This window comes from Cynoglossus semilaevis, chromosome 1 (assembly GCF_000523025.1).
Source record: "Cynoglossus semilaevis isolate Cse_v1.0 chromosome 1, Cse_v1.0, whole genome shotgun sequence".
Taxonomy (NCBI): Eukaryota; Metazoa; Chordata; class Actinopteri; order Pleuronectiformes; family Cynoglossidae; genus Cynoglossus; species Cynoglossus semilaevis.
In genome coordinates this window covers 21,144,559-21,168,923 of record NC_024307.1, presented here as the reverse complement: position 1 = coordinate 21,168,923, position 24,365 = coordinate 21,144,559, and the positions used below count along the sequence as shown (strand labels likewise).

Sequence of the window (24,365 nt, the reverse complement as noted above, 5' to 3'; positions counted from 1 at the left end):
TGGTGCCAGAACTCTGAGACCTTGGACTTGTTGGCTGAACAATAGGTGCACCTCAGTGACTGCTAATTTTCGAATGCACCTGAGTGAATGTAAGATTTCCGTCGGCTACAAAGCTATGCATCTGATTTGCTCAACCTTTGTCTGAGAGAGAGAGAGAGAGAGAGAGAGAGAGCGAGAGGGTGGGAGAGAGAGAGAGAGAGAGAGAGAGCGAGAGGGTGGGAGAGAGAGAGAGAGAGAGAGAGAGAGCGAGAGGGTGGGAGAGAGAGAGAGAGAGAGAGAGAGAGAGAGCGAGAGGGTGGGAGAGAGAGAGAGAGAGAGAGAGAGGGAGGGAGGGAAAAAAGAAGCAGGTGTGTGTTCATGGGTGACTTTAATGCCAGCGAGCTTCAGTGTCTGCCATTTTTGTTGGATGGCATATTTATTGCTTTAACCTTAAGACTGGGAGTAGGCAGAATAATTGTCAGAGGCTTCTGCTGATGTCATTAGGAATTCACACATGGTATTTGTGAGGAGTGAACGGTGCTGACAGCTGAAATTTGTGGCCATAGACTGATGTATTAAACTTGTTGTTTTGTTTTTTTTCCCTTGTCGCTGCAGCCGTTCAGGTCTTTAACCTTCTGTACATTTCCTTGCCTTATCATCCTTGGAATACATTTGAAAGGGATTTAATAGAATGAAGAAATGTGCAGTGTGTTTGAATGGGGAAAGGCTAATAGTAGTGACACAGTGAATGTCTGTGCATACGTGTGTATACTGTATGTATTTGAGCAGGTCATACAGAAGTGGGTTGGTATATATGTGTCCATAATATAGGTTTTTATAAAAACAAATATTGGCCACATTCATCTGCCTCCTATAGTGGTGCTAAATGGAAGATGTTGTTTTGAATGGTTGCTTTTCAGTTGAATGACAGTAGAATGACAGGGACATATTATATAAATAAATTTATAAATAAACTGGTGAAAGGTTTCACTTTTTCTCCTCTATACTGTATTATTTCCTCAGTTGAATACCGTGTTAATCTGAAACCATTTTATTTAGTCTTTGTTTTTGACTACATTCTAACCTAGTCTCAATTTTGTCATGATTGTTTTAGCTTTAGTCAGTGGATTATGGAGATGGTATTAGTAGACTAAATCTAACGTAGATTTAGTGGAAAAATATGGAATGTTTAATATTGTCATGGTTATAGTATGGAGATGGTATTAGTAGACTAAATCGTAGATTTAGTGGAAAAATATGTAATGTTTAATATTGTCATGGTTATAAAATTTCCAAATTATATTATTTTTTATTTAACATAATTATTACTCAATCAATAAAGATTCAACAATCTTCTGAGTCCAAGCCCCTTGTGATGGACAGCACAAGTTCAGTGGAACACAGTGCCCCTTGCTGTCGGATGGGGCAGTTGGCACTGAGTTGGTCCAGCCGTGAGCAGTGTATCGGTAGTTAAGATAGTTAAGGTTATGTAAGAGTTGCTGTGCCTATTTTTTTTTTCATTTATTATTGCTGGTACATTATGTGTTCATAAACTAGTAAGTGAGATGTTTGTGGTTGTCTGCCTTATATATCATTCTATATCTGGGGGTTATGTTGATTCTCTTGTTAATTAATAAGCGTGCTAATGCTAATGATAGACCAGAGCATTCACTGTGTATTGTTTACCATTTACATTTATTGATAGTGTAATTAAAGTGTTGACAAAACTTGACAAAAACCTTTTTCATTCATGAAGACTCTATCAAATACGTCCATCAATTAAGGGAGACTAAAATAAGTAGTGCTGTGGATTACAGTGAGGTGGAATGAAGAGTTGTGCAGGCTAACACATTGATACAAAGTTAAATTCAGTCACAAACTGAAACTGACATTGACTTCCTGGAGGTGCTGGAGGTGGCACTGTAAACAGTGCTACTTACAGACCCATAAAGATCCTGAATCAATGTGTGTTTTGGCCCGTTTTGACTTCAAAACCACCAGCACTCTCTCCCCTGAGAGCATGATTTAATATTCCATCAGGAAACCCCAGCCTTTAGAAATGTGTTTCATGAAAAATCTTTCTTTCTTTCTTTTTCTTTCGTTCTTTCTTTATTCCTTTTCTTTCCTTCTTTCTTTCTGACTGAGCTCATGCATCAGTCCGTTTTTCTCTTGTTTCTTTTCTCTTTAATTATTTATATTCTGGCTCTGGTGTCTGTTTTCTTTCTTTTTAACTAAAGGTTTTTTTTTTGGCAGCTCCAACTGTTACTTTACTTTCTTTTTTAAGTTTCCCTGCATACGTCTGATGCATAAACCACGAGGTATATGTACAGGGATTTTCTTTGATCTGAACATTAGACCAAAACTAAAATGATAAAGTTTATCCAAGTTTATTTAGACTTTGATTAAAATAATGTTAAGATACTTATGCACGCAATGTCTAAATAATTTATCACTGGTATTTAAACAGATAAAAGATGCCTTAAGCTAAGTTAATGGTAAAAATACCACTGTTAAATTATAGTCACAGACATTGGAGGCATGAAACTGTATTATTGCATATAACAAAATAAATGCATGGATCTAAAAAAAAAAATCTACATAGGCTAATTTACCAGTAATATCTTTTTTATAATTTGTATGTTTTACTCACTCCTACCCAGTGTAGTCTGTTTGGTTAGAATCTTTCTCTGGAGATAGATGGTTTAGTCATTTTGCCTGTAAACAGCATCGATTTTGGCTGCAGTAGCAAAAAACTCAGTAGCAAAAGTCCTGGTGGGTTTCTCTGGGTAAGAATCAAACAGGGTGCTTTTACATCGTTTTATATCTGGTAATGACACTTTAACAACTGTTCCCCTGGTTTAGGGCACATAAGCCCATGTGGTGTGCCACCTAACCATCTGTACCAGTTCACCCCAACAACTGCCTTCAGAACCAGGCCCTGGAAATTCTCCTCACAGGCCTATATACTAAACCGGTCATTTCCACATATGGTATATGGAGGTCAAGATTTGGGTGGACGTATAGAATTTATCTTTGTGCTAGGGTCCCCATAGATTTGACATTTATTTGAGTATTTTCATTTTATACTCGCTGACACTGAGTACTACATCTATACAGCTTCAGGGTGCTTTTCAATAAATATGCATTAAAATGGAAGGCAGTGTTATATTCTTGGGCTGCATGCAATGTGTGGGTGTGACTGCATTCTAAACCAAACAACACAGAAAAGGCCTCTAGCCAAATTTTTTTTCTTCTATTTTTCAGGAAGATATTTTGAACAAGACAGAAACAAATATTTTTTAATTAAACATAAATTCTTCAAAGTAACACAGGTGTCACATTAGTAAGTATATAAAAATAAAATATATAAAAAATGATTATGATTAAATACATTTTCTGCATAGTTAACACATAGCCTTGAGCAGAGCTTTTTTTTTTTTTTACCAATAGTGTCTTGTAAATTGCTTGTATCAGATGAAATTATACAGTTTGTGATTATCCCAAATGTTTAAATATCTCCAAACTTCCAATAAGATCGTTGAAATATAACCTACCAATGAGGGCAACTGAGGTCACTGGAGCTTGTATGACAACGAGCATTTTACCAATTTGTATTGGTGGAACCCTTCATTGTATTTGTTTTTGGTTTTATGTTTTTATACCATGCATATAGAATAATGAAGGGGGTTATTTGGAAACCACAGACCAAGGTGTTGGTCAGAAATATTATAAAAGTACAAGGACTAAGGTTTCAATCTTTAAAGTGATAGACAGAGTTAATTTGACCTTTGTGAGTCACATCAGCTACCCAGTCTGTCTGTCTGGTCTCTTCTGTCTGTGCAGTTCTATATAATTCTTACAGAAAGGCTCTTTTGTATATGGGTCATGCTACTGCTGTCAGCAGTATGTAAACTGAATAACTCAGCAGTTTGCTGCTTGCCTCTGCTGTGCTGATGAGACATAGTCAGCAAGACTACTGGAAAATACACAAAGACATATACATAAACACAGGATGTACTGTATATTGCCTACCTAAATGCTATCCTGACTTATAGAAACGTTTTAAAGGATGTATTGCACCACATGAGAGAAATGCAGCATTTTCATTGTTATGCATTTCAACAAGTGTGATATGAAAATGGAGGGTGGCTTTTTATTTTATTATAGAGGTGTGAGGCGGTTTGGATTTAAGTTGCTTAGTAAACTTTTGAAGGCAGAGCATGATGCAGCCAAAGAAAACAGTCATCTGAGACTGCCTTGCGGAGAAATAAAGTTTGAAGGGAGGAGATATAGATAGAATATAGCAGACACTCAAGCCTCAAGTATCATCGGAGAAATAGATGGAGGGCGGGCGATGAGAGGAAAAGGAAAGAGACGAGCCTGCTACAGTTAATGCTGAGGATTCGAAGGAGAAGTGAGAGGCAAAGATGCAAAGGCTGAGACAAAAGGAAGTGAGGAAAAGAAAAAAGAGAGGGAGTTATTGATTATTTTCGCCTGCTGAGGGAAACTGAAGCCAACTGAGCTTTCTGAAATGAGAGCCAAGGGAAAGGGTGAGGAAAATGGTGAGAGAGCAGGAAGGAAGCATTTGCCCTGTTTGACGCCGTAATAACACTAAAAGAACAATTAAAAGTGCATTTTGATGAATAATGGATGAAGTGTTCGGTGCAGCAGCGAGATAATTGTCCTCAAAACGGTATCATCAAGCCCTTTGGATAATGTTTTTATTTTTCAAAAAATCAGCTTAAATTATTTTGATTATCACAAGGTGTCAGAGAATTGACGTTAAGTGGTTTGGAATGATGATAATGAAACACCGGTACTCTACACAAACTTGACTAAAGCTAGGAAGTCAACACCCTCTGAATGGGCCTCAAACAGTAGTCTTCACGGACACAAACGAAATTACACACAAATAAAACATGTTTTTGCTGTGGATCAAATCCATCCACAGCAGAACCATCACAGTGCGTGGCTTTAGAAGACATGCTGGCATCAGGAGTGTAAGGTGGAACAAAATGCCATCGCTTGTGTATTGATCTGATTTTGGGGCTTCCTCTGCTGTCAATACTACAGAAATACGTGTCTGGGCAGTCTGTTCCTTTTGAAGTAGTTGGATTATTATGGTAGATCAAGAGTTACAACAGTTCTGCTTTGAATTTACACTATACGATTCTGCCGTACCTGCTGCAAATATGTATTGCTTTAACATGGTTCGTTGGAATACTAGTGGTCTATAATACTAGTTATGTAGTTCATTTAAAAAATCAAATCGTCTTTTTCAAGTGTGAAGTGGGGAAGAGCATGAGTTTTGCATTCTTGCTACTTAACACAAATTATTTATGATTGGAGTGCATGTTTCTACAGTTTCACTCTAAAAAAAACCACAAATATTTTATGTCCATTTAGAGACTGTATCTCTGTAAAATATCTCCATTTATCTTTGTAGGCAGTTTACATTGACCAGCACTGACCAAGGCAATGTGAGGCTTTGCAGATTTAAAAATATAATAAATATAACAACATTGTGGCTTTAATAATCCATGCAGTTTCATGAGCTCATAAAAACGCTTGGAAATTGAATAACCTACAATAGTCAATGTGTTGGCCGCAAGTTAATCCTCTAGCACTCCCAGTTTTTTAATCCAGGTTTTAACAAATGTTAACATTATTTAGCTGCTTTTCTGTTACCTTCCAGGCCTATTGAGAGACATAAATAGGTAAACATGGGGAAAGTGTAGTCAGAGGACAGCATCCCTGCCTACACTTTCTGCACTCTGCATGATTCCATAGTTCATTTCAGGGTAGTGTGTGTAAACAGGGCATTCAGTAAATTAAATGTAAACATGTTTTTGCTGGCCTACAGCAGTTTGTGTTTGATCATTGTAAATTGCTTTTAAGCTTGTGAAGACTGTTTGAGTCGGATGAAGGTCTACACGTCCCCCCTGTCAGGCCTGATGTTGTAAAACTGATTGGTGTGCCCTAGAATAGTACTTATTAAGCTTGTTAATGATGTACAGAATATATTTAATCTTCCTCACTGCTCTGCACAGCTGCCCTGCCTCCTGCCAGCTTTGTCCTGTGAGGGCAGAAATAAAATGGCAGTACACATTTTTACATTTCCAAACAAATTTAATGTTGGCAAAATAATTGCAGCCATATCCTGCTGCAGAGTGCAGTAAAATGAGGAAAGAATGGCATTTTGCCTGAGGGACATTTTAGTTGGAAAAACACATTTCCGGTGTTTTTGACCAACCATGCCGTTTGCAGAAGCCAAGCCTGTTTACTTCCACACAAGGCCCGGAGCACTGAGTGACTATTTTCTCGCCATGATAGCCATTGTAGTTACAGCTATAGATGCAGAATGAAAGCGATAATTTCTTCACTTAGCCACGAAGCGACTAAGACAAGAATGGGAAATGTGCCGCCTCTTCCCATTCTCTCACCTCCATCCACTCATTCCACTGAGAAGAAAGCCCGAGCTGTTGATAAAATGAGGTGGACGTGTCCTCACTGCAGAAAGACGTACTCACATCAGCACGTCTCCCTCTCCATTGTAACAGGCTGCTTATGCGTATGAGGGTAGTATGAGATTACGGTCGACTGTCCTTCGACCGTTTCCACATCTCCACACTTTTACATTCTGCTTGTGAAAGTGACATCAGTTCACTTTAGGATTTTTTTTTTCCTGAGCTACTTTCATTTTCTCCCTTCTCTCACATTCAACCTCTTGTTTGTCTTGTTTTTTTTTCTTCTTTCATGTACATGTAATTTCTGTCAATAATGTGACTGTGACAGCTGTTAGTGTCCATACACAGAGACAGAAACTCCAAGCTCAAGCTGTAAAGGGTTTTCTGCAACAGTTGATTTAAATTTTAAATGAATAAAAAGAGTGTGGGCATGCAATCAACACCTCACACGAGCAAATTTTCCCCTTTGTTAAACTGTTCAACAGCGAATGTGTGTGATGGTTATTTAATTGCACTTTAAAGTGAAATGTTTTAATGTGAACTCCAAATACCAATTCTGGCCCTGTGTTAGCTTTAAATGAAGCCTTTCTTCAGCTCAGGAGAGAACGCTTTAATCACAGCAACACATTGTTTTCCACTATACATCTAAAATGTATCTCTAAAGTAGCCACTCATTGGACATTCAAGCATTCTGTGGAAGAAAACCCTCTGTTGAATGCAGTTGATTGTATGGATCATACATTTACCTGGAAGATTATTACTTTGTGATGTGATTTAAAAAAAAACCCAGTTAATCAACAATTTATACATATAACTACATAATATTCAACAGGTTTTGTGTTGTTTATTTAAACCTTTGTCCTGCAGTTTGTAATTATTAAATTGTACTTTAAATTAATGTACCATTTGGATCTATTTAGTTGGAAGCTGTAATGTGGATGGAGACCACAATATAATTCAGTAATATAGTGTTCAGGAAACTGCTACGAAGCTCATCTTGATCATTGTCGGCTGATTTAGTTCTTTTCAGCTCTCTCCGAGCTACATCCCTCTGCGTATTGTCTTTACTTTTCCTTAAATTGCTGTTCATGCTCCATTGACTCTCAAAATGTGTTGGGTCCTTTGGGAACAACTTGTTGTGTGTGTGTCAAAACAAATACTGTACTCCATGAGCACATTGCAGTATTATACTCAGATGATATAATTGTACTTCTTTCTGGCCTGCTAAGCTGCATTAGCAGTTAGAATTACAAATGTTAAAAAGATTCTTTCATTTTGACAGACCTAAATAAGTAATACTTCATGAAGGGACTCAAAGGGAGTTTCCCACAAGGAGAACTAGCATTTTCCGGGCCTGCTGTTAAGAGAATCCCAAAAGGCATTGTGTGTTTTATATCCAAGGAGAGACAAAGACAACTGTTTAAATCAGACAAACAGCGAAATGTTGCCTTTTTTGAAAAAAAGTAAACAATTTAACATTATTTTAGTTCATCTTTAGCCAATTGATTTAGCCTCAGAAAAAAACATATTAAAGAATTGATGCAAAGCATTTCCTCCCTCTTTGTTTCACAAAAGAAAAAGTTACATTATGCGAAATGACACAAGGACACTGTGTCTTTAGTCAAGTTTATAATAAGTTTAAACGATAACTGTGTGGTTAGGTGACTTGGATATGATAATACTGTTTGGAAACTTTACTAGAAGTACGTGGAAAGCTCTGTAATGGTTTGGGGCTGTACTGTAGTGTTAAGTCTGTTTAGGTTGTCCAAGGTTTTTTGTGATAGTTCAAGTCCTCTGTAAGTTAACTTTCACAAGAAATGCAAAGGCAGACCACACTTTGTCACTCTTATGGGCAACACATATGAACCATGGATGTCTTATAATTTATGCACCTCCATGGTTCTGCCTCGCTTTCTTTTATTTACTGTGATTTGTCTCTCTCACTTTCTTTTTCTTTCTTTATCTCTCACCAAACAAAGAATAATGAGGTCCACACCAGTTGTTGATATAAAATTATCATAGAAGTAGACAAAACACAATGTATTGACCTCACAGTTCACATGCATATGTCAAACCTGTCTAACAGGAAAGCAACAAACAGCTTCACAAACACAATATTGTTTCTCCTTGTGTTCTTGCCTCTCTTCATCTCTGCCTCTGTGTCAAACGCTGCGGTGTGGATGTCGTCACACAGGGTGCAGGCAAATCTTTTTAGTTCAACACATACACACACACACAGTCACATAGGGATGTGCAGACGGGTTCACACATCTGCAGCCCTAAGAAGAAGCAATCCAATTTCTGCCCTGACTACATTCTGTAAGGAATGAGGGAAACTAATTTCAGAGGAGAAAATAAGAGAAAACGTAAGACAGGAAAATGTGTATGGAAGGAGAAGAACCAAGTAAGAAGGACATGATGACTGCAGACCAGATAGGAACTGGCTTTCTGGCCTAATTTAGACTGATGCCAAACACAACATTGTTTTAAACCAGACCGTCCTCAATATCACTTGTCAGCGATCAAATCAAACATTTTTGAGTGAAGACATAACCATTCGTTTTGCATGGGTTGTCCTGGTCTCAAAGACGTGGAAACCACATTTGTGTTGTAGTGCAGGAAAGTGGGGTTGTTCTCTGAGGAAATCACTGTGTGAAGGCGAAGTGCAGAAGAATGGAGTGGAATAGCACATGTCATAATGTTGTAGTTACAGCTGGCTTTGCAGTACAGCACACTCCATGCTTTCGGTGAAAATTGATTTTATTTTTTTTGTAGAACAGTCTGCTGTCAACAACCATGTTAAACTTCATAAATTGTACCACAATGTTTTTTTGCAATTATCTTGCCGTACTTGGTACTGCTGCTGGTATTTTTCACTGTAGAAACTCAAACCACAGACAATGGCAGTTGCTTGACAAACCTTTTCTGCAGTTTCCCCTTTTTTAGATAGGGCTATTGTTAACGCTGCTACATGAACACATCAATGGCTATGGCTTTAAGATTCCACTGAACATTATTTACTGTTTTTCCTACAACGTTGCTATTCTCATTGAAAAATAAAATAGAAATTACGAATCAGTGCTACATTTCTCAACGTCAAACATACCAAAAGTACACTCCCCTAATCTCCTTACATTTAATACCCAATTTGAGAACTAGTGGTTTATGTTAAGCCAATAGTGGGGAGGAGGGTGGGAGGGAGGTAACACTTTAAAACAATTTTGACCAGCTACAAAATCCAGTCTGACTGCGCCTCTTTAAAATGTGGGTTTAAATATGTCAACTAAAAGCTTCCATACATCACACCTGGATATTTCATATTTTGTTGTCAGACAGTCAGAATCAGACCTTGGTCACATGATGCATCAAAGTTAATGAGTGCTGACCTCCCTTCAGAATAGATGTGTAAATGTGTTTGTGTGCACACCCACTGCTCCTTGTGGCCCATCAATAATCTTTGTTGCTGTGCCTCAGTTACATCTCATATTCGTGCAATGGGCATCTGAGTCTGTGTGTTTGTGCTTCCCTTAGTCCAGCTGCGTGTGACTCTTTGATCATTAGGCAGCTGCATTCATTCCTCCTCATCAACATGTCAAAGACAACAGCCTCATTATACGTCCATTAAATGCTGACAGTGCAGAGGGTGAATGAGGGCGGAGAGGAAGAAAAGGCAAATTGGAGGACACTGCGTCAGAGACAGACAGGCCAAAAAAAAAGAGGTTGAACTGGATCAGAAGAGGCAGTGGAATATGACTTGTTGTCTTTAACTTGCAGCCAGACTATAAGTAAGATGTGGAAAAGGATTTGAGAGAATGATGGCAGACAGATGAGAGTTAACAGAAGACTATAAGGTAAAGCTGTGGCATTTTGATTGGCACTGTGTGAGTGGAGCAATGCACAGCACACTTTATGGGGCATAAAGTTAATTTTTTTCTGTAAATCTTAATGCCTTTACAAAACCAGCCTTCCCACATGTAAAATTTACTTTGAAGACACAATAAAATGGTGCTGTGAAATTTATTAACTCCATTTGAGACAGATATTAAAAGATGAAAATTAAACGATGAATCCTGTATTCCGTAGTCACAACAGTTGGGCATGTCACAGCTGAGATCCCACAGGTGTCACTAGACAGAGATGCACGCTCCAAACTGTTTGGTTTAGCAGTCAGCAGGTGTTTTGCATTATTCATGCTCTGCTATTCACATTACCACACTTACATTAAACAGTAAAAACATAAACAGTAGTCGCCAAAAAGGACGTTTATCATTAACTCATGAATAACAAGTAAATCTAGGGGATTTGGCTCTCTAGTACTCATTATTGTCTGACCGGCTCTGAGTCGATTATGGTAATTCTGATATTTAGTTTAAATCATATATTTCTGTGAGGTTCTTCACACAGTAGTTTAAATTTGACCTCTATGGCACCAACATTATACTCCAGTATGAACGGTCTATGGCAGGGGTGTCCACACTTTTTTGGCTTGGGAGCTACTTTTTAAATGACCGCGGTAAAGTGATCTACCTACATTGAAAAGTATATATTTACTACTTTGATTAAATGGCTGTAGTTGTATGGCACGATAATGTCTGACTCAATACTTCTATGGTCCTTACTTTAGCCCTAGTGATTAGCATCTTAAAATAGAATTAAATCTATCATTTTCATTTTTTTTTGTTTCTTTAAGTGTAATTGCTCAGGATCAACCAGCACTCCCTTTGAGATCTACCATCTGGGCACACCTGGTCTATGGCTTTGTAACTGAAAAAGAGTGACATGGGTTTATGGAAGAAAATGTGGATGCAGAACATTGTTGTTTTTGTGCAAAAGACATAATTTGCCTTCAATCAGAGAAACTCTGTATATCCCAAAAATAATAATTTATATATATATTATTATTATATATATATATATTTTGTTCAGTTTTTTTGGTCATATCTGGGCAAAACAAATCAGATTTGGGTCATATATGGTCAAAAAATGTCAGATTTTGGTCACATTTTGCCTGCAGTACGAACATAGTCTACGTGGTTGTTTTGAAAGCTGTCGTTTGAAAACTGATGTGGACTTGGGCTTTAAATGAGCACTGACTATTATGGCGACCCACTCAACATGTAAGCAGTTTAGTCTCAGGCACATTGGGTCATTTCTGGATGCAATTTCTAAAGATTGTTCCATTTTATTGCTGACAGATATGGAGAGATGATGTTCGCATTAATGGGGCGGAGAATGAGAGGATACTTGTAAAATGTAATGGTCTCATACACGGCATCTCACAAAGAGAGGAGCAGAGATGGAGGATGAGATACTAAAAAGTTCCTAGGGTTTATGTTTTTGTACTTGTTTTTGAACTAATAATACACGGGAGTTCTTTCAGCGTACTTGGATATGAATTTGTTTTATTCATTGATGCAGAATTGTATTTTAAGCTACAGCATCAGGGGTTGTCTTTTTCCCAAAACAATCAAAGAAGACTGTTCCGTTTTATTTGCATATGGAACTTAGTGTTTCGTGGCATTTGCTATAAAGTCAAAGTTGGATTCAAAAGGCATGGGCAGCGTACAGTATATGGAAGGCAAAGCAGGTAACACATATGGACAGCTAAATGTCGCAGAGCGAAAAGAAAGAAAAATAGAGAAAACAAAAAAAGGTACCATAAATTCCTACAGGTTAGTGATGCTCTCAGTAAATATAAAAACTCTTTCTGGATTGTCTATTGTTATTTTTGGAATGGATCTTTTTCGTCAGTCCCTTAAGTGTATCTGTGGTTATTGTTGCCAAAGTTTTTATTTATTTTTGTTTAAAACTAATTGATAGTAAACATTAGATTTTACAAGACCATAATGCAGCATTCACACATCATCTGCATCATCTGTGGTTTCACTGATTTTAATATCTGTCTGTATACTGTCTCCTCTTTTATTTCCTATCTTCTGAACGTACACTTTATGGCCATAATGCCTTTGGATCCAGCCCCATCACACTGCTGTGTCCATTCTGTTAATATTATCTGCCTGTATAATTATCACATTGTTTTATTTTTTTTCCCTCTATTTTTTGTGCATGTCCGCACCATAATTAAAATGATGTCACAACTGTGAAATCACACTGAAAGCTGCAGCCACAGAGGGGTTTGTCATGCAAACAGTGTTGTGAGAGCTCACAAACATGCAGATGGACGACACATCATTGGTTTTGTTCCATGGCAATTTTAAATAAATGTATCGGCAACACCAGCTTTTTGTCATTTGGACGTCCTGTTTTCAGTGACGACTATGCCTGATGTCAACATAGGGTCACACGTGTTAAAGGATAACTATGCCTGATGTCAACATAGGGTCACGCGTGTTAAAGGATAGTTTATTTATTTATTTATTTTTTGTTTTACATTTTGATCACCCCCTCCCCCACAAGCTCTGCTCACTGTCCATACATCTGTCATCACCACCGTATGACTTTCTTTTCAGGTCTTGTCACTTCTGTCTTTCATCCTTTGAGTGCTCCTCTGTCATCCCTCCATCTTTGACCTCAAGGTCTATGGTCATTTATTTTATTCTGAATATTTTCTAAATATTTTAAGTTGAACAGACTTATTTTCCAAAGGCCTGGTAACTTTAAAGGAATTAGAAAAATATTCTCTAAGTGGGGCAAAGGACAAGTAGCTTAGAGAGTAGTGTGGTGAGAGGGCAGTGGCAGAAAGATAACTTTTTTTGAAGAAAGACAAGAAGTAAATAAATGTGAAGAAAGGATTCCCAGGACAGTGAACCTTCTGTAAGGCTGTGGAGAGGGAGAGACATTGTTGTATTTCAACACTAAAAAAACATTCAGTTGTCCGTAAAACATTTCAGTTTGAACCAATATGCCACACTTAGAATACTTTACCAAATTATTATATAACGGGAAATGTTAGTTTAATCAATTACTTTTTTTCTTTACCTTTAGATAAATGATAAAAACATTTCTTTTTCTATTTTATTACATTGGACAGTAAGAGGCAGCTGGACTCCAGTTGGGTATATCCTAGTATTCTGGATAAGATGACCTGCATGATTGAGAGTCTACAGAAACATTTTTTTGAAAAATAGTTTTAAACCCCCAAGCCTCAGAAAAACAAAGGCCCTTAGACACATAGTAAGAAAGTAGTAAATACAATTGTTACTCCAATTTAAGTAATACTGAAGAAGCACTTTATAGCTAAATATTCAATAACTTTGAATGACTTACAATACAAAACAATAATTACAATACAGTGTGTAACTTAGTTTGGAGTCCTGTACTCTCTGTGCTGGGGTTGCCGTCCTTCAGAATAGCATTAACACTCCACTATGGTATGGTAAATCCAGACCTGCTGCAGTGTCAGCACTGCAGTTGGCCATTATCATTTATCCAATAGGAAGAAAAACAAAAACCAACTCCAACCTCAATCATCTGTGGTGCATTTGGACAGATCTGCAAATTGTTAACAAAATAGTTGGACAGCAAACTTGTTAATGCTTTATTTCCCACGAGCTGTACACACAATGAGTCAAAGTGTCTGCTCCCACATTGGGAATCAGCTAAGTGTGCATTAAATATTACTTTCGACCATGCTTTGCAAACACTTTTATGGTATAGTTGGGGCATACATTCAGTCAGGAGGCTCATGCTGTCCCAATAATCCAGCAGAATTTTATCTTCACCAGAAAATGATGTGTAAGATTTCCAATTACCAGACCCCCGTTGGCCAGAACTTGTCCCATGAGATAGCAGTAAGGTTCATGAGGATGTTTTAATTCTTCTTCTCTAGCTCTGTGAGAACCCTGTGCACGTCACATTACACAGGCCTTTTATGTTTATCTCACCATTACAGTTTTACTTATTTTCCATTCTCTGTTCATTCATTATTTGGATTTAAACAAAGAGCTGTAATTACATTCATATAATTAAAAAGGTGTTGAGGGTTGACCTGTAGCCTAATTGTAGGGGGAGAAATGTGAAAGTGAATGTTTTGGAGTAAAGCTGAAATAAACGGATGAAACCATGAATTATCAAACAGTTGTAGGGATTCCGCTCAAGGTCTTCTTCATCACTGCTGGGATGAGTGTAAGTGTGTTGGTGCATATGGGGCTGTGTGTGTGTGTCTGTAGGTTGGTGTGTGTGGGCGTACAGATGCTTGTGCTCATTACTGCCTAATCACGGCGCCTCTGAGCCTTAAGGCTTCTGTGTGATGTTGGGCGTCACTGTTTGTGTGTGATTTTTGTTTTTGTTTGTGCAGCCTTTGGGTGGGTGAGCACTGACACTTTGGCAGCTCCCTGCAGCATAAGGATTAGAGAAGTGGCACCACCGAAATGGAGCTGATCTTTTTGAGACTGCACATGTGTGTATGGGTCTTTCACCAACAACAAACCACAGTGTGCATGTCTGAAAGGGAATTGGATCAGATTACCAGAAATCTTGGCACCAGATTTACTGTAGTCCTTGTGTAAAAGGAGATAAATGAAAGAAAGAAAAGAGGGAAGCTGCAGGAAAAGAAGCCACACTGATGTTTCAAGGAGAGTAAAGTGAAATGTAGTGTAGGATTTTGGCGATGTAATAACTGCTGGGTAATGTGATTGTGTGCCTGTAAAGTTGCGTGGAGCTCCTCCAAATCGCTTTTCATTCGCAGGTAGTGAGACTCCACAGTATTACAGACAAATAAAAAAAATCACTTTATGTGATCTACTTCCTGGCACTGCGTTTGATGCTCCTGCCACAAGTGTGGCATCACTTCCTTCTTATTTCCTGTCTTCCTGTGTTCACCCTTTTATGTTTTTGTTCTTTTTTCACTTGGACTTATGTGAAACCTTCTAAAACATTTTTACTTACAGAATGGCATCCTCTGACTGTTCTCAGCCCCGCTGCAGGATACATTTGCTGGTAAAATAAACTCAGCAGGCCGCCAAGAATTTTCATTTCTGTTTGCTGGGCTTTTAAAGAAAACAACTAATTTGACAGTACACAACGACACACATAAGATTTGTGCATCTTTGGGTATAACAGAACTTTTGTGTAGTAAAGTATTTCTTTAGCAAAAAAAGTTGTATGAGTTATTTATGTATACTATTAAAAAATAGAAATATAGAAGATTTTCCTTGTGAATGTAAACTGTCCTAACACATCAAGCTATTTTTATGTTAATTAACATTGGTACACCTTCCTGAAAAGTCACAAAAAAACATTTTGTATAAAACAAAAAAAACAACAACCACATTTTGGCTTGTAGCCTATGTTGACATTATGCTCATGTTAAAGTTCTGATATTACGTTAAAATGAAAATTATTAATGCCTCATTGTGTCGGGGAGTTTGTACGACATTAATCTCACAGTCCCAGGATGTTAACATTTCCCAGAATGCACTTCTTTGTTGTGGTGTTTGTGAAACATATAACAAGGAGACATGACAGTGTCAAAATCCACGTGGGATGTGCAATAATTCACTGATGATGTTTCTTGCAGGATTTTTTTCATGACGTGCCAGTAATCCAACATCAGTAACCCTGAGAGAAAATCATTCTCTTTTTTATTTTATCTTAATTTTTAGACGATCTATAAACAAAAGGCTGACCATGGGTCTAAAGACCTCTCTGTGGATGGTTTTATTTTACATTTTTCCCAGACATTTTTAGTTTTATTTATTCAAAAGAAGAAGAAGAAAAATAATTGCTGTGCTAAGAAACGACCCAGATCCACTGAGATCATTTGTATTCAAAGAAAACCCTATTGCGCTTTACAGCAATGGTTTGTAGAAATATTGGACTTAGTTTCTTAAAAAGACCCTGTATGACCCTTGACCTTCAGCTGTAAAGAAAAACAGCTCCCTTTTATTCACAGCATTCTTGATGCCCACCCCACGTTCTGCTGATCATCGCAGTCGTGGCATGGTACCTATTATAATATGCTGTACTGTAAAATGTGGGTCACGTTGGTAACTCGGATAAAAGATAAACGATGCAAGATCCACTCTGCTACTGCAGCAAAGGAAGGGTTTTCATGATGTGCAGAGGCGGCAGAAAGTGTCTATGCACATATAAAAATGCTCATGTAAACAATAGGACAGGGAGAGCACGACTCAGAAATGCAATGCAAAAAAAAAAAAAAAAAAAAAAATCCAGGGTTATACGAGATAAATAGCCCTCAGCAACAAACTGAGTTAGTCAATAGCACACACTTGCTTGGCCTCACAAAAAACAGGGCACCCAATTAAACATTACATTAACCTAGTGTAGTAGCTGGCAGCTTTGAACAAAAATTAACATGACAGAAGGGACTAATGTACTTAACAGACATACTTCATCCAAGACCATTCACAATGTATGAACATATTCTATGAAAAAGAACAATATAGACAAGGGTGTGAAAAATAATTTACAAGGTATAGGACTAGTTACTAAAAGCCCAGTCACATGTCTGTGACTTGATTCTGTGACCTTCATGGACCTCTGGGCAGTGTGTACCGGAGCTTTTTTCCCCCAGAGCAGAAAGCCTCACACAGGGTTCTGCAAACCTTTGTCAGCACAAGTATCCCACTGTTATTTCACAGGCACCGTCTAGTGCTTTCTAATGTGCCTCAGTCAACTTAAGAGTCTGCTGACCTTGTAATAATCAACCTCTTGGAAGTCACTCTGGCCGTGAAGTATGCGGCAGCAGCGGCAATTCCCGGTTTAATGTGTATCAAAACAGTCCTGTCACATCATTTTCCTGTTCATAGCGGTCTCAGAAGTCTACAGATTAAAGTTGTGACCTTGCATTCAGCACTATCTGAAACTATAAAGCAGTTGGCAAGATCAAGAACTTTTTTTGTTTCCCTTTGTTTGTTAAAACTGAACCTGTCTGTGCCTTGTGTTGCATAGACCAAAGATGTTTGGAGGGTGAGAGCAGCTGCACAGAGTCTTTGTAACGGTTGGTGTTTGATTTTGTCTGACTGAGTGTTAAAAATGCTTGGACAGAGACGGAGACCAGAGAGTGACAGTCCTACTGTCATAAACTCACTCTGCTCTGACTTACTCTTCCTTGTCCTGCTCCTTGCTGTGATATCTCTGTCCTGGTTCCTCTTCTTCCATTCACTCTCACTGCCTTCATGCCACTCACAGCTGCTCACAGAGCATCTCTTCCTTCCCCATTCCGTCCCTGGGGGTTTCAATTCTCTTCCAATGCAAAGCTATGCACCACTCTGCACTTACCAGTGTTAAGAATATTTAAGCATGATGCACCACACACTCTTGTCAGCAGTTCAAAGCTGTTTGACTACATAGTCATGAAGTAGGATGGGTATTAATCGAGTGTACTTAGTGACTTATGCCTTGTACAGGTACAGCCCATTGACTCCACTCTGAGGCCTTATGAACAGTCCACCATGTCTCTTATACTATAGACGTCTGTCACTCACCGAGTCAGTGCTGGGAAGCTAGTGAGATAAAGAATGACACATTCTTCACGTTTGACATGTGTGGGTCATTTAGGTTGAAGTAGAAGAAGAAATTACTGCCTCCGCTGTCTGAAAGGCTTTGCCATAAAATGCCTTAATCTCAATAGACAAAGCAGTTTTTGTAATTTTCTTACTTTTAAATTTTTGTCCTCCACAGTTTTCGACTTTATATAATTATGGTTTGCACCACACTTACCTGGTATGATGAAGCTGCTTCTGTGACTGAATTTATCAGTTGGATGTAAAAAAAAAAAAACTACTGTTTTTGTAAATGTATTCACCAACATCAGCTTAGACTTTTAGTATGTGCGTGCACAGACCTAACTCTGTGTTTTTCACCAGGCTGTCAATAGATCTTCTGCGTTGATGTGTGACAGGTCCCTGGTGTCAGTGCCTGTGTGCGTACGCATGTTTTGGAGCTCATACATTTTAATTGGTTGAACTTTGTATGCATATCAAGTTGTGTTGAGGTGTGTATTATGACTTTAATGAGTCTCTTTGCTAAAACCTGTGGGGAGCAACAGATGCCATGAATGAGACTAATGTCTCTCTGCAGAGACAACACCGTGATGGAGTGTGTGGATTTTTTTACAAGTATTGTGCTACACAGGTTTAATGAAATATGTCATGCGAGTTTGTGCCGTGTTTTTCCAGAGTGAAATTCCATTAGTAATATCTGAGTTTAGTTAAAGACTGACACGCCGCATGCACACATTTGTTGTTAAATTAGTGTGAAACATGTTTCCGTACCTGCAAATCATGCATGATTGAATTTTCCCTCTAAGTGCCCTTCAGAACATTATTTGTGCTGCCTGTCTGTGATCACATGCTTTCTCAAAACACTGCTTTGGGTTATATTTGACTTTGGTTTCAAACCATCTGCCCTTTTGATTGTCTTGACATTTACGCCTCTCACCAGTTTTCTTGGAAATCAAAGCAGAAAATGATTAAATATTATTAATGAAGGCGTTCGTTGCATGAAGAGTGATCATCATCACTTCCTCTTGATTGATTCATATGGTCTGATTACCAATAATGTACTGAACTACAAGGAAGGTAAAACTTCAACAACAATTCCCTGTAGGAATGGATGGAATTGATTTGCTCTATGTTAACTTGTAATAAGGCTTCAAGGCTTTGTAATGTTTACCACCATGTCTGATCTAATGATGTATTAAAAAACAACCAATTGGCCAGTCTACTGGAAGTATTAGTAATATTAATGAGCTCAAAAGTTATCTAGCCTTCACCTTCTGACATCGTTGTACAAACATCTTTGTAATCTAAAAATCTACATATATATATCATCAGGGAAAACCCCACAGCACACCACCAGACAAATATCACAAAAAGTATATGTAATGAAATATAATATCTTCTTTCGTATATGTAATGAAATATAATATCTTCTAGTTTAAATGACCTCAAATTTTGGCCTGTTTAGTTGAAGACAACAGAGATATACTGGCAGGAATTGAAGAAAGAGACTCTTCGTCTGAAAGAGCTCTGATTATCTTAGGTTTTCATAGCCTTCTGCTGCCACCTAGCAGAAGAGTTTTTAATTGTTTTGCCTTTCCTGCTTTGACGAGCAAAAACAAATTATATGCAATAAATAAACAATTGTTTTCAGCCCAGTTAAGTGAAATTGGATAATTTTCCACGGCACATCTAATGATCTCTCACGGCACACTAGTGTTCCACGATACAGTGGTTGGGAATCACTGCTGTACATGACAGCGTATGTTGATTGCTATCACTGCTGTGTTTGACTTCATAAGCTATAGGCCTTCGTACATCACATGATCAAATTTGGAAGACAACCAACACAGCCCACTACAATTAGATTAGGAGTGCCTCTCTTATATTGAATGTACCTGACAGCCACCAAGTCTGATTAGAGAGTCTTTTATAATGACGGTACTTTCGATTCATCCCTTCAGATTAATGATCTAATTATTGCATCACAGAGAAATGATGAAAAGTGCCCTCCTCCTGCTACACAAATAAAACATCAGGTCTTTTTTTTTTTTACTTGTTGAATGTGGTCATATCTACATGGAGGAAGAAGTGGATTTCTCCTTTCTTTTGGTTTCGTGGCTCATTAAGATGATTGAGTGCTGCTCCTTTAATGTGTACACAGCTAATAGTATTACTTGGATAACCCAGTGCAGGAAATGACTGTCCTCTCACCTGGCTGCTGTTTCTTTTTGCTGCAGGTGGGATACGAGAATGCGGGAACCGTGGAGTTCCTGGTGGACAAACACGGCAAACACTTCTTCATTGAAGTCAATTCCAGACTCCAGGTTGAACACACAGTCACCGAAGAAGTCACTGAGTAAGTAACAGCTGTTTAAACCCGCAGGCAGCTGTGTGACTACAGTGCTTGTCATTTTTTGTATGGGTTTCTTGGATCATCTGTCCAGAGACAGGTGCACGGCTGCAGGAGTAAATGTTCCCCACTTTAAGAAGTTGCTGAAGTGTAGGTTGAATATGAGCTCCATAGGAGAAGATGTTAAAAGGGTAGGCGATTAGTAAGGAAGGAAGATGCAGAAATGGGCAGAAAGGAAGCAAGTGGAGCAGGTAAAGGAAGGATGTTGGAGTACAGCCTGAAAACAAAGAGATGAGGAAGCAGAGCAAGGCTCGACCAGGTGGGATCAGTGGAGAGAGAAGATGAAAGAGGGGGTCAGAGAGAGGGTGGGAGACAATAGGGATGGGAGAGGTGAGCGTGAGACAGAGGATAATGAAAAATATAAATAGCACTCTGCTCTCCTCACAACCAGATAGATTTGCTCATCTGAAACAAGACAGATGGGTCTCAAACTAATACACACAAGACATACACACACACGAAATACAGCTATATTTGTCCTCCGGTCAGACCCACAAACATTGACACGGGTCCAAACACACCAATACATTATGTCCCATGAGGTGGGCATTCTTTATAAGATGTTTTGATGATATAGTTTGGGCCTGTGGAACAAGAAAAATTCAAAAATAATATTTTTATTTAATTAGTCAAATGTTAGCTGTGGATTAATCATGCCTAATCATGACATCACTCATGGAGGTGATCAACATGAATGCACATTCCTGATTCCTAGACATATTGCTATTTCATATTTAGTAATGTGTATTGTGGGAGCAGAAAGACATTAATAACAGGTAGATGTATGTTTTTCTCAAATGTTTCCATTTATTACCATTCTGAGTGATTTAATTGGTAATATAGAAAAATTAAATTTATGCAGTGTGCTTCAGCCTGATAATTTTTTACAAATTAATCAAATTGATTAAGGCACTAATTTTGACAATCCTTATATTAAAAGTATACACATTCCTATTCAATGCAAGCATGACTGAATTTTGAAAATTATTTTATTTACATTTTTGCTGCCTTTGGATGAACCCAGGGGCCATAATCCTGCTTTGCTTTGTAGGTCAAAGGCAATACATTTTGCCACTTTTTTGCCACAGATTTTCAGAAGTTAAAATTCTGTGTTTTTTCAGTGTGTTCTCCTGGTGGTTTTGTCATGAGGACGGCTGTTGCACTTGAGCACCGTGTGCCCCTGGCTGAGCTTTCTTCATTTACAGTAACATTATGTCTTCATAAGTAATGGCAGAGCGCGGTAGTTTACTGCTCTTTACTGCAAGTGCTCCACATGGGTCACTTACTTACCTGATTAGACATTTTCCAAGGACTGTGGATCTTTATAGAGTCACCCTCTCTCTCCCCGACTCCCTTGTTAGTTTTTCACCTGTTATGTCAGGAAATATTTCACCTTTATGATTTTAATGAGTATATAGGGCACCTCTGCAAATTGTCTGTGTGGCTGCGACACACATTTAGATGCTTTCAATTCACTATAAAGACTTGTGTAGGAGTGTGACAACAGGCAGTTAAAGACTGCTTCTCTTTTGTCCTTGTGACAAGATATGTGGGGGTTTTTCCACTTGTGTGCTGTCAACGTCAGGACAGGTTAGTATTGTAAATTGTATTAGTGTGGTTTCTTTGTGGGAAACATATATGTTGTATTACCTGCATTAATTAGATGGAAACAAAATGGCAGCTTTTATTTTAAGAAATGGCATATTTAATTTCTTTGCAAGAGTTAGGGATTCTGACAGCTGGACACTTCAGCTGATCATTTTTCTAGTGGAGCTTTTTGTAGGCGGGTAATGTTTTCAGCAAACTAAGTTAAAAAGGTTTATAAACCAGAAGTCACTTTGCTGTTCAAGTTGCTTGGATATGTTATCTAAATCAGTGGTTCTCCAACTTTTTCTACTCTGTACCACATGAGAACACATTGATCTCTCTGAGTACAGACATTAGAATACAGCAGCAGAGGCCTTCCCTGTTAGCTTCCATCACAGGAGAGATGTTTAGACATGTTTAGAAAGATGTTTAGGTTTAAATGTTGTATTAATTGTACATGGTATTGTGCATGGTATGTACTACCAGTGGTATGCGTACCACAGTTTGAGAAACCACTGATCTAAATAATAATAATAAAAAAAACACTATTCGAATAACTACTGCTGCCTCTATCCTAACATTTCTGCCTTTTACATTTTCATATACAGTGACAACTACTTTGGTACTTGTTAGCATACATGTACAGCATACAAGCCACATTCATTACTGGTGCCTGTTGTTAAAACCGTAGGTGGGTGAAACCAATTCTCAACTACCTGTAACCCTTCACATCCAGCTTTGCACCATTGTCATATTTACTTTGTCCTCCAGAGAAAATGTCACATCACTGAGAGAATTTCAATCTGGGGTCATTTATATTGGCAGAAATGCCGTATTTACTTGGATTTGGACAGCGTCAGTTGTCAAACGGCGCACGTTGAAAGTTTCAGCTGTCAGAGGAATACCTTTTTTTTTTTCATTTATACAGCAACATGTCAGGCTGAGGTTTAGCTCTAGGCAGCCACATTCAACAGTCTCTGCAACAGAAACTCAGTGTGCATCAGTCAGTGGAGGGAGGGGTTCTTCTATTCACAGGCCGACAAGTATTGTTTTCAGTACGATGAACGACAAGTGTGAACGTGCTGTGGCTTTACCTCAGCATTACTGCCATTAGTTTCTCAGCTTGTTTGTTTCAACCGGCTTCACTTCCAATCTCTGAGGTGTATGAGCACATCCATTCTTGTTTTCATGCGTTTGAAGCAAGTGTTTCACTAAGAGATTTGTCAGTTCTGTGTACAGTGAAGTGTAAGTCTTAACTTATCTTGTAAGTCACCACATTACAGTCGTCTCTCTTGTCTATTTTCATTTTCTTCATTTTTTTTCAGCTAAACATTTTGGCCTGTGTGCTTTTATTCCTTATCTTCTTCGTGTGTCGTACACTGCTGCTGTGTCACCGGCTCGTACTGTATGTAGCTGCGATGGATTTCAAACATACCAGGATGTAGTCGTTAGTAAACACCTGACTTATAGAAAATGAAGATGGCCTGAAGCAAACAATATCAGTTTGACAAGGTCAGCTACTATACCACTCCCACTGCCTCCTGCTGTATACCAGGCAACGGTATATCCACGCTGATATATTTTTAGATCAATATGATTTCCCTTTGGACAAGTGGTTTAGTATTAGAAGTAATCTGTCGACACCAACACATCTGAAAAATCACTATGGTGAAAGTAATTAGATGCCCTGTGGAACTGATGTGCTCAATTTAATTTTGGTATGTGTATGTGTGCGCACGTGTGTGTGTCTGCCTGGTGTGCAGTTTTAATTAAGTGTTACTCATTGGCATTTGATATAGTCCCCAGTGTTTTGCTCTAAAATTAACCATCTCAAGTTAAAACATAACCTGTTAACCTCAACTCTGACTCTAACGCCACAAAATGTTCCATTTACCTTAAGAATGAGTGTGTTGTACTCATGGTAGTGAGCATGAAAGGAACTATTTTAAGGTCCGGGCCTTAAAAAAGGTGGTACACAAGTGCACACTCACACTGCAGACTCAGGTTTCAAAGTCCCCTATCTACTTCTATAAATTCAATTCATCGTCTCTTCCTCCTCTCCTGTTCATCTCATCCTGCGGTTCTCCCTCAGGTTCTCCCCTTCATCACCCTGTCCTCCACTGACTTGCTGCATTGCTCTCTGCACTCCTCTTCATTTCTGCGTTCAGTCGTAGTGTCTCTCCTCCTCTCACCCTTGCCCTCTGCTCTGTCTCCTCCGCTGCTATCCTTTCAGCCCTGTCAGTTTCTCCCTCTGTGCGTCCATCACTCACTCAGCCCCACCGTCCTCTTCTCTGACTTGTTTTGGACTACTTTCTACTGTTTTGCCTGTGTCTCTGGCTCTTCTCTTCATCCTCCTTGCCTCACCACTTTGATCATCATCCATCATTCCTTGTCCACCTAAGAACTGGTCTATTTTAACCCTCTGGACCCTCCAGCTGCCCTCTCCTAAAGGATTCTCACACTCTGACCCACTTTGTCCCTTGCATTATGAATGGA

At 38.5% G+C, this 24,365-nt stretch overlaps 1 protein-coding gene across 2 annotated transcripts in view; it reads left to right on the top strand.

Annotated features, from left to right (window-relative positions):
- Nucleotides 1-24,365, top strand: part of pcxb (pyruvate carboxylase b) — a 236,066-nt gene that overhangs the window by 32,204 nt on the left and 179,497 nt on the right. For both annotated transcript variants that reach the window (XM_008318759.3, XM_008318767.3), the window contains exon 10: nt 20,110-20,228. In XM_008318759.3, coding sequence (XP_008316981.1) covers nt 20,110-20,228 — 119 coding nt within the window. The remainder of the gene's footprint in view (nt 1-20,109; nt 20,229-24,365) is intronic.